Genomic DNA, 13,020 nt, shown 5'->3' with positions numbered 1-13,020 from the left:
GAAAATATTTTTATATCTCAATATGTTTTTTAAAATATTTGAATATTATCATTATATTTTAGAAATAGAATAATTAATATTTTATTTCATTACTATTTCTAAATGCTTCTAATTTCATTAAAAAAAAAGTGGAATTTAAAAAGTGTTTTTGTTTTTGTTTTTGATTTTTTTTTTGTTTTTGTTTGCCCCCTTAAGTTACTCTCACACTCCACTCTCTCCAGAAGCTTTCCTCCATTTTCACCTGCACGGTCTCCATCCTATGAACCTGAAACCCTAGGTTTTCAGTTTCAATTTTCTCATCAGATCTGTGAAGGCCTTGAATCCAATATCCAATACCCTAGGATTTACTTTTCTTTTCTGGTTGTTTGTTCTGTTAAATGTGGTGCTGATTTTCTGTGAATTGGTGTAAAATGGGGCATTTGAATCTGCCGTCGTCGAAGCGTAACGCGAGGCAGTATCGGCTCTTGGACCTCGTGACGGCGTCGTTTTTCGGCATTGTGATTATTTTTTTCCTTTTGGTGTTTACTCCTCTCGGTGACTCGTTGGCGGCCTCCGGCAGGCAGGCCTTGCTGCTTTCTACGGCGGATCCGCGGCAGCGGCAGAGGCTGGTGGCGCTGGTGGAGGCGGGGCAGCAGCAGGCGATCGAGGCTTGTCCGGCGGAGGAGGTGGATCACATGCCGTGCGAGGATCCCAGGCGAAACAGTCAGCTCAGTAGGGAGATGAATTTCTATCGGGAACGGCAGTGTCCGTTGCCCGCGGAGACCCCGCTGTGCTTGATTCCTCCGCCTGATGGGTACCATATTCCTGTTCGGTGGCCGGACAGCTTGCATAAGGTCTGTGTATACATGTCTGTGATGGTTTTACTTCAAGATCGTGCGTTAATGAGCTATTAAAATCCTAATTTTTTTAATGCTTAATTGTAGTTATGATAGAACACTTTATCTAGGGTATTTTTCCTGGTTGAAGTAGGAACTAAGCTTGTTTAGTAACTGGAATGTTAGAAGCTTTCCAGCGGAAGTGGAATTTGCGCGTTTTTTGCATTTAATTTAGATTTAGATTTTATAGTATGCTTTGATTTTAACAACTAGGGGATTTGGATGTAATATGGATAAGCTAAGCGTTTTTTTTTTTTTGATAGGTAGATAAGCTAAGTGTTTGTGATTAAGCATTAATGGAGAATTCGAGGGATTCTTTATATTCTTGCATATTTGGCATGATTGCAATTCTAGGACTTCAAACTTCAAGACCTTGAACTAGAAGATCCGAGTATTAAATGATTGTTATGTGAGTGTTGGTTTGCAGTGGACTCAAAGTCCTTTGATATTTCTATAGAGGAGTTTGGTGGGAGGTTGAGAGGGGTCATTGTGGAGAGAGGCAAGGGTTTCTCCACCTGGGTTAGGTTTGGGGAGATCAGTCTTGGTTGCCTGCTGGAAGGGGTGGAAGTTTGTTGTATAGACGAAGGGATGTCGAAGTAGAGCAAAGGGTGGGAGAAGGGAGGTAGGAAGTTCAAGCTGGAATGTCGGGTGAATGGGGCAAGGAGGTTCATTTTTTGCTATGTAGTTACAGTAGAATCAAAGAGATTTTCTTTGACCTTTCCAGAAGGGGGAGGGGGATCCATGGGGAGTGGCCCATTTTGGCGAAAAATTGCGCTCGCTAGGGGTTGTCCCCATAGCTGAGAAAAAGAAAATGGTCTTTTCAGTTGAGAAGGGGTGTAATTTGAAGGCAGTGAATGGAAGCAAGTCCTTTGTGAATGCAGCAAGGAAGAATATGGGTTTGGTGGGGGAAGCAGCTTGGCTACAACTTGGGGAGGGAGAGGTGCAAAGTAGGGAGGAGAAACTTAGGAAATGTCTGGTTGGGAGGTTTGGAAAGGGCCCCTTATCGACCTCAGAATCATTCACGTTGAGAAAATGGGCAACAATTACTTGGTCCCTGAAACAGGGGTTGAAGGTCTCTGTTTTCAAGGGGTTTTTTCTTTTGTTTGACTTTAAAGATTGTATGGAGGCAGAAAGGGTATTTGCTAGAGGATCGAGAAGACTTAAGGAGAGAATCCTACAACTGGCAAGGTGGAAGCCCGAGATTGGGTGTGTGGTGAAGAAAGGTTCCTATAAGGAGGCGTGGGTGAGAGTGTTGGGACTTCCATTGCACTTGTGGAGTCGGGAGTTTATTAAGAAAATTGGGGACTGTTGCAGAAAATTTGTCACGGTGGATGAAGACATGACAGATTTAAATCAGTTGCGGTGGGCTAGGATCCTAGTGAAACTGGATGGGAGGGCTTTGCCAGCCTCACTGCAGGTGGTGATTGGGTCTCCAAGTTTCTCTATCCAGCTGTGGTGTGAAATTCCTCCAAAGTTTTCTAAAGTGATCCTGAGAAGTTGCAATAATGGGTCGCAAGATTTGGAGATTAGGGGTGACGAGGCAGGTGGCTCATGCATGGGCAAAGGCGTGAGGAAGGAAATGCACCCATTGCAAATTGATGGGGTAGACATGTTGACCCTTAGTGGGAGGAGAGTCTATTTTGGTGAAAGTGCAGCTTTCTGCATTTCGAAAGCTACTGCAGGAGGGAAAGGAAATGGAGGTTGTGGCAGGGTCACTTCAGAAGGGGGAAGGGATGGTTTGGAGGAGAATGTAGTTAGGAGTTTTTGGAGGGGAGGTCGGTGGATCTCAGTTGGCAAGCTCATTGACATTTTAAAAGGCCCATAAGCCCCTAGGATTTGAGAAGGGAGAGGGTGTTATTTTGAGCTGTGGGCCTAGGAGTGTGGGTTTAAGTTAAAGGAAGCATAGAAAGTGTGGGGGAGAAGTGTGGGGGCATGGATTGCTCCTTAGGGCTCCTGAGTGGGGGAGTTGGTTCTTCAGAGGACTTTGTGTTGGAGAAGAGATCTTCGGAGATGTTTTGGACTGCGTTCATCGATAAGGCTCTCCAGGCTGAGGTGGCCTAGTAACCGCCTTTCTCTCCTTCCTCTTTGGTCCTTTTGGGGGTGTGAGGTCTCTCTTCTTCTACTCCTTTTCGAGAAAGGGTTTTGGCAGAGGCCTATGTTTCTGGTTGTGGCCCGGGCATAGGAAGTGGAAGCTAGCTTTCGTCCTTTTAGAATGATTATGCCTGATGGTAGCTCTATGGTGTGTTCTTTTGGGGTGGTAAGGCTCTAGTAGTGGTAGGAAACAAAAGTCAAGAGGAAAGGGACGTTGAGGCGGGGCAACTAGAGGATTAGGAGGAGACAGATGAGGGTTGGTACTCAAGTTGCCTTGCTCAGTTTAGAAGTTTTCTAGGAATGTTGACTAAGGGTTATGAGGAGGAAATCTAGCTCTACTCAAAAAATTGAAAATGAGGAAGGATCAAAAGACACAATTGGTTGGCACTAAAAGGAGTAAGCTTGGGTCTTCAAGGTTAGATAAGGAGCTTAGAAGGTTGGAGTGCTCAATTAAATTCGTTCAGGTTGTGGAAGAGTTAACTCTAAAGAGAGTTGGGTTTGGTTTTTGTTAGTAAATAAGGCTAAAAATTCTATCTTGGAATGTAAGAGGGGCTAATGATGGCGATAAAAGAAAAATTATCAAGTTAGTGATTAAGTCTCAGAGAGCAGATTTGGTTTGTTTATAGGAAACCAAGTTCCAAAGCCTGTTTTGTAGTTTGATTCAATCACTAGGGGTGGAAAAGTTTTTGGAGTAGAGCACTCTAAATTCTTGGGGTATGGCTGGGGGGTTCTAATTTTTTAGGATAACAGGGTGCGAAAACTGAATGGCATGGAAATTGGGGAGTTTTCAATTTCCTATCGGTTTAAAAACATTGAGGATGGTTTTTGTTGGGTCATTATAGGGGTGTATGGCCCTACTAATAGGAGGCTTAGAGAAGCTTTCTTGGAGGAGTTGGGGGCTATCAAGAGTTTGTGGCAAGATCCTTGGTATATAGGAGAAGATTTTAATGTAATTAGATTCATGAGAGAACGAATCAAGATTTAAAGGTTGTCCTCAACAATGAGAAGATTTTCAAAAGTCATTAAAGACTTGGAACTACAGGATCTCCCTTTGCAAGGGGGTTCCTTCACGTGGAGGGGCGGTTTGAACAATCAATCTCAGTTAAGATTGGATAGGTTCTTAGTCTCCGAGGATTGGGAATGTTATTTCAGTGGGATTGCACAATGTCTTCTTCACAGACCTGTGTATGATCACTTCCCAATTGTGTTAAATGGTGGAGGCTTGAGGAAAGGCCCATCCCCGTTCAAATTTGAAAATATCTTTGTTGAAGGAGAATGGTTTTAAGGATTTGCTAAGAAATTGGTGTTGGGTTTTCATTTCAAAGGGGCCTTTATTTCATTCTATTTGAAAAACTAAAAGCACTAAAGGCTAAGTTGAAGGCTTCAAACAAAGAAGTGTTTGCCAGTGCCACTGCTAGAAAGGATTTGTCCTTGAATCAGATGATGTTTTGGGATGCTATAGAAGGGACCAGGGCTTTGTTCGTGGAGGAGCAGAACTTTAGGAAGCAGGCTAAGGAAGAGTATTAGAAGTGGGTGCTGATGGAAGAAACCTCTTAGAGGCAAAAATCAAGGGAGTTATGGTTGAAAAAGGGTGGTAAAATTACGTTTTTTCCATAAAATGGTCACTGCCCATAAGAGAAGAAACTCCATGGTGAAGATCAAGATCAATGAGGCTTAGGTAATAGAGGAGAGAGAGATTAAAGAAAGGGTGGTATTGGTGTTCCACTCTCTTTTGCCCAAAACAGGGGAGTGGAGACCAAGCTACAATGAGTTGTCAGTTGAGGCTTTAGAAGGTGAGGATGCAACGATGCTAGAGGTCTCGTTTTTCGAGGAAGAGGTGTTTTGTGCTCTCTCAGATCTTATGGAGATAAAGCTCCTAGTCCCAATGATTTTTCTATGGTGTTTTAGCAATTCAGCTGGGATTTTTTAAAGGAAGAAGTTATGGGGTTCTTTAGGGAATTTCATTAGCAGGGGAGGTTTGTTAAGAGTATTAATGCCTCTTTTTTGGTGTTAATTCATAAGAAAGGAGGAGATGAAGATCTTAAGGATTTTAGGCCTATAAACTTGGTGAGTAGCCTTTACAAGTTGTTAGCTAATAGGTTAAAGAAGGTGGTGATTAAGGTGGTGTCCAATTCCCAAAGTGCTTTTTTGAAGGGTAGGCAAATCCTTAATGCTTCTCTAATTGCTAATGAAGCTATTGATTCAGTGCAGAAAGGCAATGATGGTGGTATTCTTTGCAAGCTTGATATTAAGAAGGTGTATGATCATGTTAATTAAAATTTCTTAACTTTGTTGCTAGAAAAGATAGGTTTTGGTGTTAAGTGGATCAATTAGATTCAGTGGTGTATTTCTACAATGAGCTTCTTAATCATTATCAAACTCCTTATGGTTTTTTCCAAAGCTTGGGGTTTGAGGTAAGGGGGCCCTTTCTCCCCTTATCTTTTTGTGATTGTCATAGAGGCCCTCAATTATTTGTTGAAGAGAGCTAAGGAAGGAGGGTTTTTACCAGGTTAGAAGATCAGAGGTAGAGGAAGAGAGGGAGTGGAAGTCTCTCATTTGTTGTTTGTTGATGACACATTAGTCTTCTGTAAGCCTTCTCTAAATCAAATTACTTATTTGAGTTGGTCACTTATATGGTTTAAGGAAAGGTTGAAATATTCTTTTGTATGTAATCTTTGGTCTTGGGTGAGGGTTTCCTTAGCAGAGAGCCCTTCTTCTCTTGTAAGTTTTTTAGATTGGATAGGCTCCTAGTAAGGGAAGGCGGTGTGTATACTCCCTGTATACTTCGAGGGCACTGGTTTTTTGGTGTTTCCTCTTTTTGATTAATATACTTACTTTTCACTTATCAAAAAAAAAAAAAATGTTGAGTTAAGGGTAAATTTGAAAAGAAAAAAAAAATGAGTTGATTCTAGCGAGGAGAGTGATTAGAGAATTTAGAAGACTTGGCTCAAGAGTTTGGTTGCAAGAATGGTTCACTCTTATCTTCTTACTTAGGTCTTCCCTTGGGCGCTCAATTCAAGTTTGTGGCAATTTGGGACGATGTGGAGGAGAAGCTTCGAGAAAGATTATTGATTTAAAAAAGACAGTATATTTCCAAAGGGGGTAAGCTTACCTTAATTTGTAGCACTCTTTCCAATATGTCTATTTATTTTGTCCCTGTTTTGTATTCCAAGGAGAGTGCAAATGAGATTAGAGCAAATCCAAAGGGATTTTCTTTAGGGAGGAGGGACCCTTGAGCAAAAACCTCATTTAATAAGATGGTCTATTGTCTACTCAGATAAAGGAAAGGGTGATTTGGGAGTGAGGAATTTGTTGTTACTCAACAAGGCCTTCTTGTGCAAATGGAGTTAGCGTTTTATAGTGGAGAGGGAGGCTTTTTGGAGGCAAGTCACTTGTGGTAAGTATGGGGAAGAAGAGGAAGGGTGGCGCTCCTATGAAGTGAGAGAAAGGTATGAGGTAGTTTATGGAATGCCATTAGAAAAGAATGGGATATCCTAGATGGCAATATGGCCTTTTCTATGAGGCGTGGGAGGAGGGTGAGATTTTGGAAGGATAAGTGATGTGGTGACGATTTGTCATGCACCTCTTTTCCCTCCTTATTTATTATAGCTTCGTCCAAGGAGACTTGGGTGGAAGATGTTTGGAACTATTCAGAAGGGAGAGTATAGGCTCCCCGCTTCTCTAAGTGGCTCAACAATTGGGAGGTGGTTGTTATGGAGTGTTTTTTTCAAAGATTGCAAGGAAGGAGGATGTGTAGGGATGTGGATTATCAGGTAGTATGGACAAAGTCAAAGGATAGTAAATTTACTGTCAAATCTCTCTACAAGGCTTTGGAACCAAAAAAACAAAGTGATTTCCTTGCAACTGTGATTCGGATCTCATGGGTGCTACCAAGGGTAGGTTTCTTTGCTTGGGAGGCTACTTGGAATAAGGTCTTAACCTTGGATCGGATTCAAAGGGGATGGTGGGCCTTGGCTAATAGATGCTACCTGTGTCTTTCAGAGGAAGAGTCACTTGATTGCATTCTTTTGCATTGCAATATGGCAAGGATTCTCCGGCACTTGTTGTTTTCTCTTCTTGAGATGTCATGGGTGCTTCCTTTCTCAATTAGAGAAACGTTGTTAGGGTGGCACGGTTCTTTTGTGGGTAAGAAGAGGAAAAAAGTGTGGCGAGCTGCTCCTTTGTGCCCTTTCTGAACAGTTTGGAAGGAAAGAAACAAAGGACCTTTGAAAACGAAGGGAGTCCAGTTCAAGGGCTTAAAGTTTCTTTCCTTTGTAACCTTTAGGCGTGGGCTAAGGTATATTTAGTTTCCAGCCCTTCTTCCATTGTTTATTTTGTGGATTGGTTGGGCTCTATTTGAGGGAGTGTTGTTTTTGTTGTTCCCCTTTTTCTTTTTTTGAGGCGCTCTTAAGCGTCCTTTGTATACTTCCTGTGTACTTTTGAGTGCTTTTGTGGAGTGCCTTGTTTTAATATATTGCTTTTTAACCATCAAAAAATGCTTTCTTTCAATGCCATAAATTATTACAATTACTTGAAGTATGTCTATCTCCTTTGCAGATCTGGCACAGCAACATGCCACACAATAAAATTGCTGACAGGAAAGGTCACCAGGGATGGATGAAAGAAGAAGGCATGTACTTCATTTTCCCTGGGGGTGGCACAATGTTCCCAGATGGGGCAGAACAGTATATTGAGAAACTCTCACAGTACATTCCTTTAACTGGTGGAGTTCTAAGGACGGCTCTTGATATGGGATGTGGGGTAGGAGCTGCTTTCCTGTGTTTATTTGAGCTCTAACCATTGCCCTTTTTTTCCCCTATATTTTTGGAAGATCACTTAAAATTGATTTCTCTTGCAGGTTGCCAGTTTTGGGGGGTACTTACTAAATCAAGGCATTTTAACTTTCTCATTTGCTCCTAGGGATTCACACAAAGCACAGATACAATTTGCACTGGAAAGAGGAATACCTGCACTTGTGGCAATGCTTGGCACTCGTAGATTGCCATTTCCTTCATTCTCATTTGACTTGGTGCACTGCTCTCGATGTTTGATCCCTTTTACCGCTTATAGTGAGTAATATATGCAATGTGGCTATTGAAATTTACACTTCTTACTTGTCCTCCTACTTGCTCTGTAATAAAATGTTCTGGATTTGCAGATGCAACATATTTCCTTGAAGTGGATCGGCTACTTCGACCAGGAGGGTACCTTGTAATCTCTGGTCCCCCTGTACTGTGGCCTAAACAAGATAAGGAATGGGCAGATCTCCAGGCAGTGGCAAGAGCATTGTGTTATGAGCTCAAGGCTGTGGATGGAAACACTGCTATCTGGAAAAAGCCTGCTGGGGATTCATGTCTCCCCAACCAAAATGAGTTTGGGCTTGAATTGTGTGATGAATCTGATGATTCAAGTTATGCATGGTAATTGCCTTCAAAAATTTATTCTTAATTTCTGATTTCCCCTCCAAAAGTTTGGCCTAAGAACTTAGAGTATGAAAATGGTTATATATATATGTAATTTTTTGTGGTCATACTGTTATACTATGTGTGCACTTTGTCTATGTGTTGGAACTTCCTAGGTGTAATTAATAAACTCAACACCACACTAGTCTGATCTAACATTGTTGACAAATATTCATTTTCACCAATTTTGTTGGAATTGTAAATTTAAGTTTGATAATCTTGCAGGTACTTCAAGCTTAAGAAATGTGTGACGAGGATATCCTCTGTCAAGGATGACCAGGTTGTTGGGATGATACCAAACTGGCCAGACAGGCTAACAAAAGCTCCCTCTAGGGCAACACTTCTGAAGAATGGAATTGATGTATTTGAAGCTGATACTCGGCGGTGGGCAAGGAGGGTTGCATACTATAAGAACTCATTGAACTTGAAGCTGGGGACTGCAGCTATACGCAATGTTATGGACATGAATGCATTCTTTGGAGGTTTTGCAGCAGCACTCACGTCTGATCCTGTGTGGGTGATGAATGTTGTTCCACCCCGCAAGCCATCAACTCTGGGAGTCATTTATGACAGAGGTCTTATTGGGGTCTACCATGATTGGTGAGTTACTGTGTCATGTGCTACTCTTGTCTACGGAATAAATATGCACCTGGGTTGAAATGAAGTGTTTTAGAGTCAGAGATTAGCCACCTTCATATCGTTTATCAACAGAAAGTTTGCGTGGGTGGATATTCATCATGTCTATATCACACCAGGATATGGTACCCTGTTTATTACAAAAATATGAAAGTTGGTAAGATAATTAGGATTCCCAGATAGTGAAGTGATGGAATAGAAGCTTCATCATGCAAATCATTACCCTGAACCATAGTTTTATGTTTTCATCTCCTTGTCTTTCTTACATGCCTACATGGACGCCTTTTTAGTTGGTTCTTCAATCTGCATTTCTTATAGTAGCATAAAACTTGCTCTGTTGGTTTTTTAAACTGCTTGAATATCCTTGTTTTGATTACTAAATTAAGGATCAAAGAGATGGTAATTCACCTACAGAAAGGGTTTGGGACTGAAGGGATCCAAACCTTTGATGGAATGATGCTAAAAACCAGGGTTATTTACTGGGCTTGATTTCTTTCCAATATGCTTGTCTCCTAGATTGTGTCTTTGCTTTTTGTCGATGACTGGGATTTAATGCTCACAACCAGTCTGTAGAACAGTGAAAGCTAATATTCATGAGGAATTTTTCTTACTAGCTATTCTTTGTGATTGGTGCTGATAGGTGCGAGCCATTCTCAACATACCCTCGGACTTATGATCTCATCCATGTAACTAGTATCGAATCATTGATAAAAATTCTAGGTTCTGGCAAGAACAGGTACTCTTTAAATTTATGATCTCATTCTCCATAACTTATTTCTAACATGTCATATTCTATTCAGAAATAAGAAGTTTGCCTGCTATTATTCAAAAGCTTTTGGTAATGTCATATAGCAGGCATTTACTATTCTGTGATCTCTTTCCTGCTTGAAATAAAGTAATCTTCTTCCCATTGTAATAAAGGCCCCCAAATACAAAAAATAAAAATTTGGTTGAAACAAAATCGACAAGTATCTGTAATTTCCTTTGATAAATATTGCAATATTGTTATGTAATATGCTATCGTATGACTTGTTAGCTTATAAGGAAAAATGTGTTTTGTCATACTCTTTAGAGAAAAAATAGAAAAATGAAATTCTCTAAAAGTAAATCAAATTTTATGCACGATCAGGTCAAAGGTAGTACTGGTTTCTGAATTCCTAATTATTTTGAGTTGAATATATTAAGTTTGGATTTTCTTAATTCCGTAGTCTATAGTATATGTTTTGCTAGCACCTTTTTAAATGTATGGATTTGATAGATGGAAGGGAGGACTGTATTCCAAAAGACAAGTGAACCATAATTTCATTTTAATAGCACCTTTTTAAAGTGCTCGATAGGATCATGAGGTTAACTGATTGGAATTACCACATTTTGAACTCACTTGCAGGTGTAACCTTGTGGATTTGATGGTGGAAATGGATCGAATATTGCGTCCAGAAGGAACAGTTGTGATTCGAGATTCCCCTGAAGTCATAGACAAAATAGGTCGCATAGCACAGGCTGTAAGGTGGACGGCAACCATACATGAGAAAGAACCCGAATCTCATGGAAGGGAAAAAATCCTTGTTGCAACCAAAAACTTTTGGAAGCTACCTTCTGCATCCCATTGACATAGCCTCCTGTTCTTTGTAATGTAGGTATTTCCCCCATCTCATCTTTTTTTCACCTTTATTTAAAGCCAAGGTTTCATCTCCATGCATCAAACGATGCAATTCCCTCTGTTATTTTTATTTATATTTTTCTTGTCCCTCGTTTGGTTTATTTGTAGTAAGAGATAAGTGGGATCAGAGTCGGAGGAAAAGGTACATAAAACTGGAAGGCTTGTGCAGTGAGTTTTGTATTAGAATACACACCCTTCTGCTTTAAGATCAACTGTAATATGACATTTTATTTCTCTTCTTATAATCAACACAAGTGCTGCATCATCTTCATTTACCTTCTTCATTATGATGGTCCATCATTTCTGATCAAACAAACAACTCTTAATAGAAATCATGCTCCATTTGATCCTCATTTGATTTGGGTGTAATTTTAGAAAAACCCCAGTTTGTCTCCTCTCCCTCTCCACTCCATTCTTATAAACCTTCTCTGCAGGTTTAAATGAGACGTAAATAATGGCAGAAATGAAGTTAACCTCTCACTCCACCCTGTGTTCCAGCTTTCCAAACACGATCTCATAATTTCCCTAAAGTTTTCCAGGTCTTTGGAAGCATGGAAATGAATATTTATTTCTAGTTGAAGACATTAATTGATATGAAAGCATCGGATAGATGGGTAGATTGTTCATGTGGGTTGAATTAATGGCTGGGACTTGGGAGTGGGGGTGCGGTCGTTGTATGAGAATTTAAGTGAAGCTGAAGAGAAAAAACAAAACAAAACAAAACAAAACGAAAATGATTGAGCATATAAAAGAAAAGTTACTCCTGACTTTTAATATCAAAGAAAGAGACGATGTTAAAAAAATAAATGTGGAAAGGATAATAAATTTTTAGTGTCATTAACTTATAATTATTATGATTGTTATTATAGGGTTGAGTGTTTGTAGAGAGATTAAATGCAGTGGGAGTTATTTAAGCATCAACCTCACCATAACTGCAATGCACCCACGACCCCCTACCACCAAGCCATCAACCACACCATCAATGCATTCAATTTTTCTCCATCATCATCGTCCTATGAAAGACACCCTTGATGTTGCCACATCACCAGACCTCCAAGCACTGATTCTAAATAAAAATAATATTCATATCATACAAATTTTGTTTATAATTATAAAACAATCTTCCCCCTATCTTTTATACTCTTTTTTATCATCTCAAAAGTTTCCCTTAAATTGAATGAGTCAAATAAATTTAAAGCAAAATTTTTTAGTTTTTGAAGTACAAAAAATCAAAAACATTTTTTAAAAAATTGTTTTCAAAGGCAGTTTTGTAATGTTTGTTATCTGTATTTCTAAATATTTCTTTAAAATGATTTTTATTTATAATGTTTTATTTTCAATGATTTGTAATAACATTACAAATTATTCAAAAAACTATTTTTTATTAGAAAAATGACCAAATATTTTTTGTTTTGGAATGTGTAAAACAATTTTTTATGTTTTTTTTTTATGTTAAAATTAAAATAGTTCCCAAATATGCTCATATTCTTTCATTCTCGCCAAAACAAAGAGTTAAAAAGAGTCCAAAAACAAGGGCAATAACCTTTATTTTATAAACCATAAGATATTTAAGAAATAATGCTACCCACAAAAATTCAAGTGATGTAGCTGAAGCTGAAACTTCCAAATAAATGACCACCCAACAAAGCAATTGGCTGTCTGAAAATACGCAATGATTTCAAAAAATGTCCCCATTTCATATGCCTGTGCAACAGAGCCCAGTACATGCCCTCCAGAGTCTAATCTAAATCAATCAATTGATTCATCTGCCACCCCCCTTTTCCTCCACCTTTGTTTCCCTCTGTATATATTTTTTGTTCTTTTGTTTCAGGCTTTGGATCTGTTTGTCTCAAATAAGCATGCATGGATGAATCTTGTGTAAGATCCAAACATTATATTTTGGGGTCTGAACCCAGTTCAATTATGACTCTACCCAATCCTTTAATGGACCCATTCTAAGATCTAGACTCAACGCACGTCACCTTGCAATTATATGAAGTGTGATGGTGTGAACAATGCCCCTTCATTCCCCTCTTTAACCCACAAATATTTTGCTTTTCAATTCAATTATGACCCCTTTTCTTGGGGTCATAATATTGTTCCAAGGTTTCAATTATTTGGCCAATTTCAACAATTTAGGCTATTTGAACAAATTTATTAGTGTCTTCAAAAACATAACATGATATGTTGCACCATTGGGGATGTGTTCTTGGCGTTTATGAGTGCAAATTTTATTTTATTTGTGTAACATATTTTAAAATTGTAAGATTTAATAGATTTAAAAGCAAATACTATT

The 13,020-nt window shown here is 39.3% G+C and overlaps 1 protein-coding gene across 3 annotated transcripts; it reads left to right on the top strand.

Moving 5' to 3' along the window:
- Nucleotides 1-211: 211 nt before the first annotated feature.
- LOC117932238 (probable methyltransferase PMT13) lies at nucleotides 212-11,008 on the top strand. 3 transcript variants are annotated; one of them, XM_034853371.1, is made up of 8 exons: nucleotides 212-833; nucleotides 7,524-7,727; nucleotides 7,825-8,035; nucleotides 8,125-8,386; nucleotides 8,654-9,028; nucleotides 9,705-9,800; nucleotides 10,452-10,697; nucleotides 10,833-11,008. In XM_034853371.1, exons 1-7 carry the CDS (start codon nucleotides 411-413, stop codon nucleotides 10,672-10,674), a joined length of 1,794 nt encoding a protein of 597 aa, XP_034709262.1. In that variant the 5' UTR covers nucleotides 212-410; the 3' UTR covers nucleotides 10,675-10,697; nucleotides 10,833-11,008. The 3 variants fall into 3 exon arrangements, with proteins under 3 accessions (XP_034709262.1, XP_034709263.1, XP_034709261.1); XM_034853372.1 differs by having other exon boundaries at nucleotides 10,452-10,701; XM_034853370.1 differs by having other exon boundaries at nucleotides 10,452-11,008.
- Nucleotides 11,009-13,020: the final 2,012 nt, after the last annotated feature.

The sequence above is a fragment of the Vitis riparia genome, chromosome 15 (genome assembly GCF_004353265.1).
Source record: "Vitis riparia cultivar Riparia Gloire de Montpellier isolate 1030 chromosome 15, EGFV_Vit.rip_1.0, whole genome shotgun sequence".
Lineage (NCBI taxonomy): Eukaryota > Viridiplantae > Streptophyta > Magnoliopsida > Vitales > Vitaceae > Vitis > Vitis riparia.
This window is presented reverse-complemented; position numbering and strand designations above follow the sequence as displayed.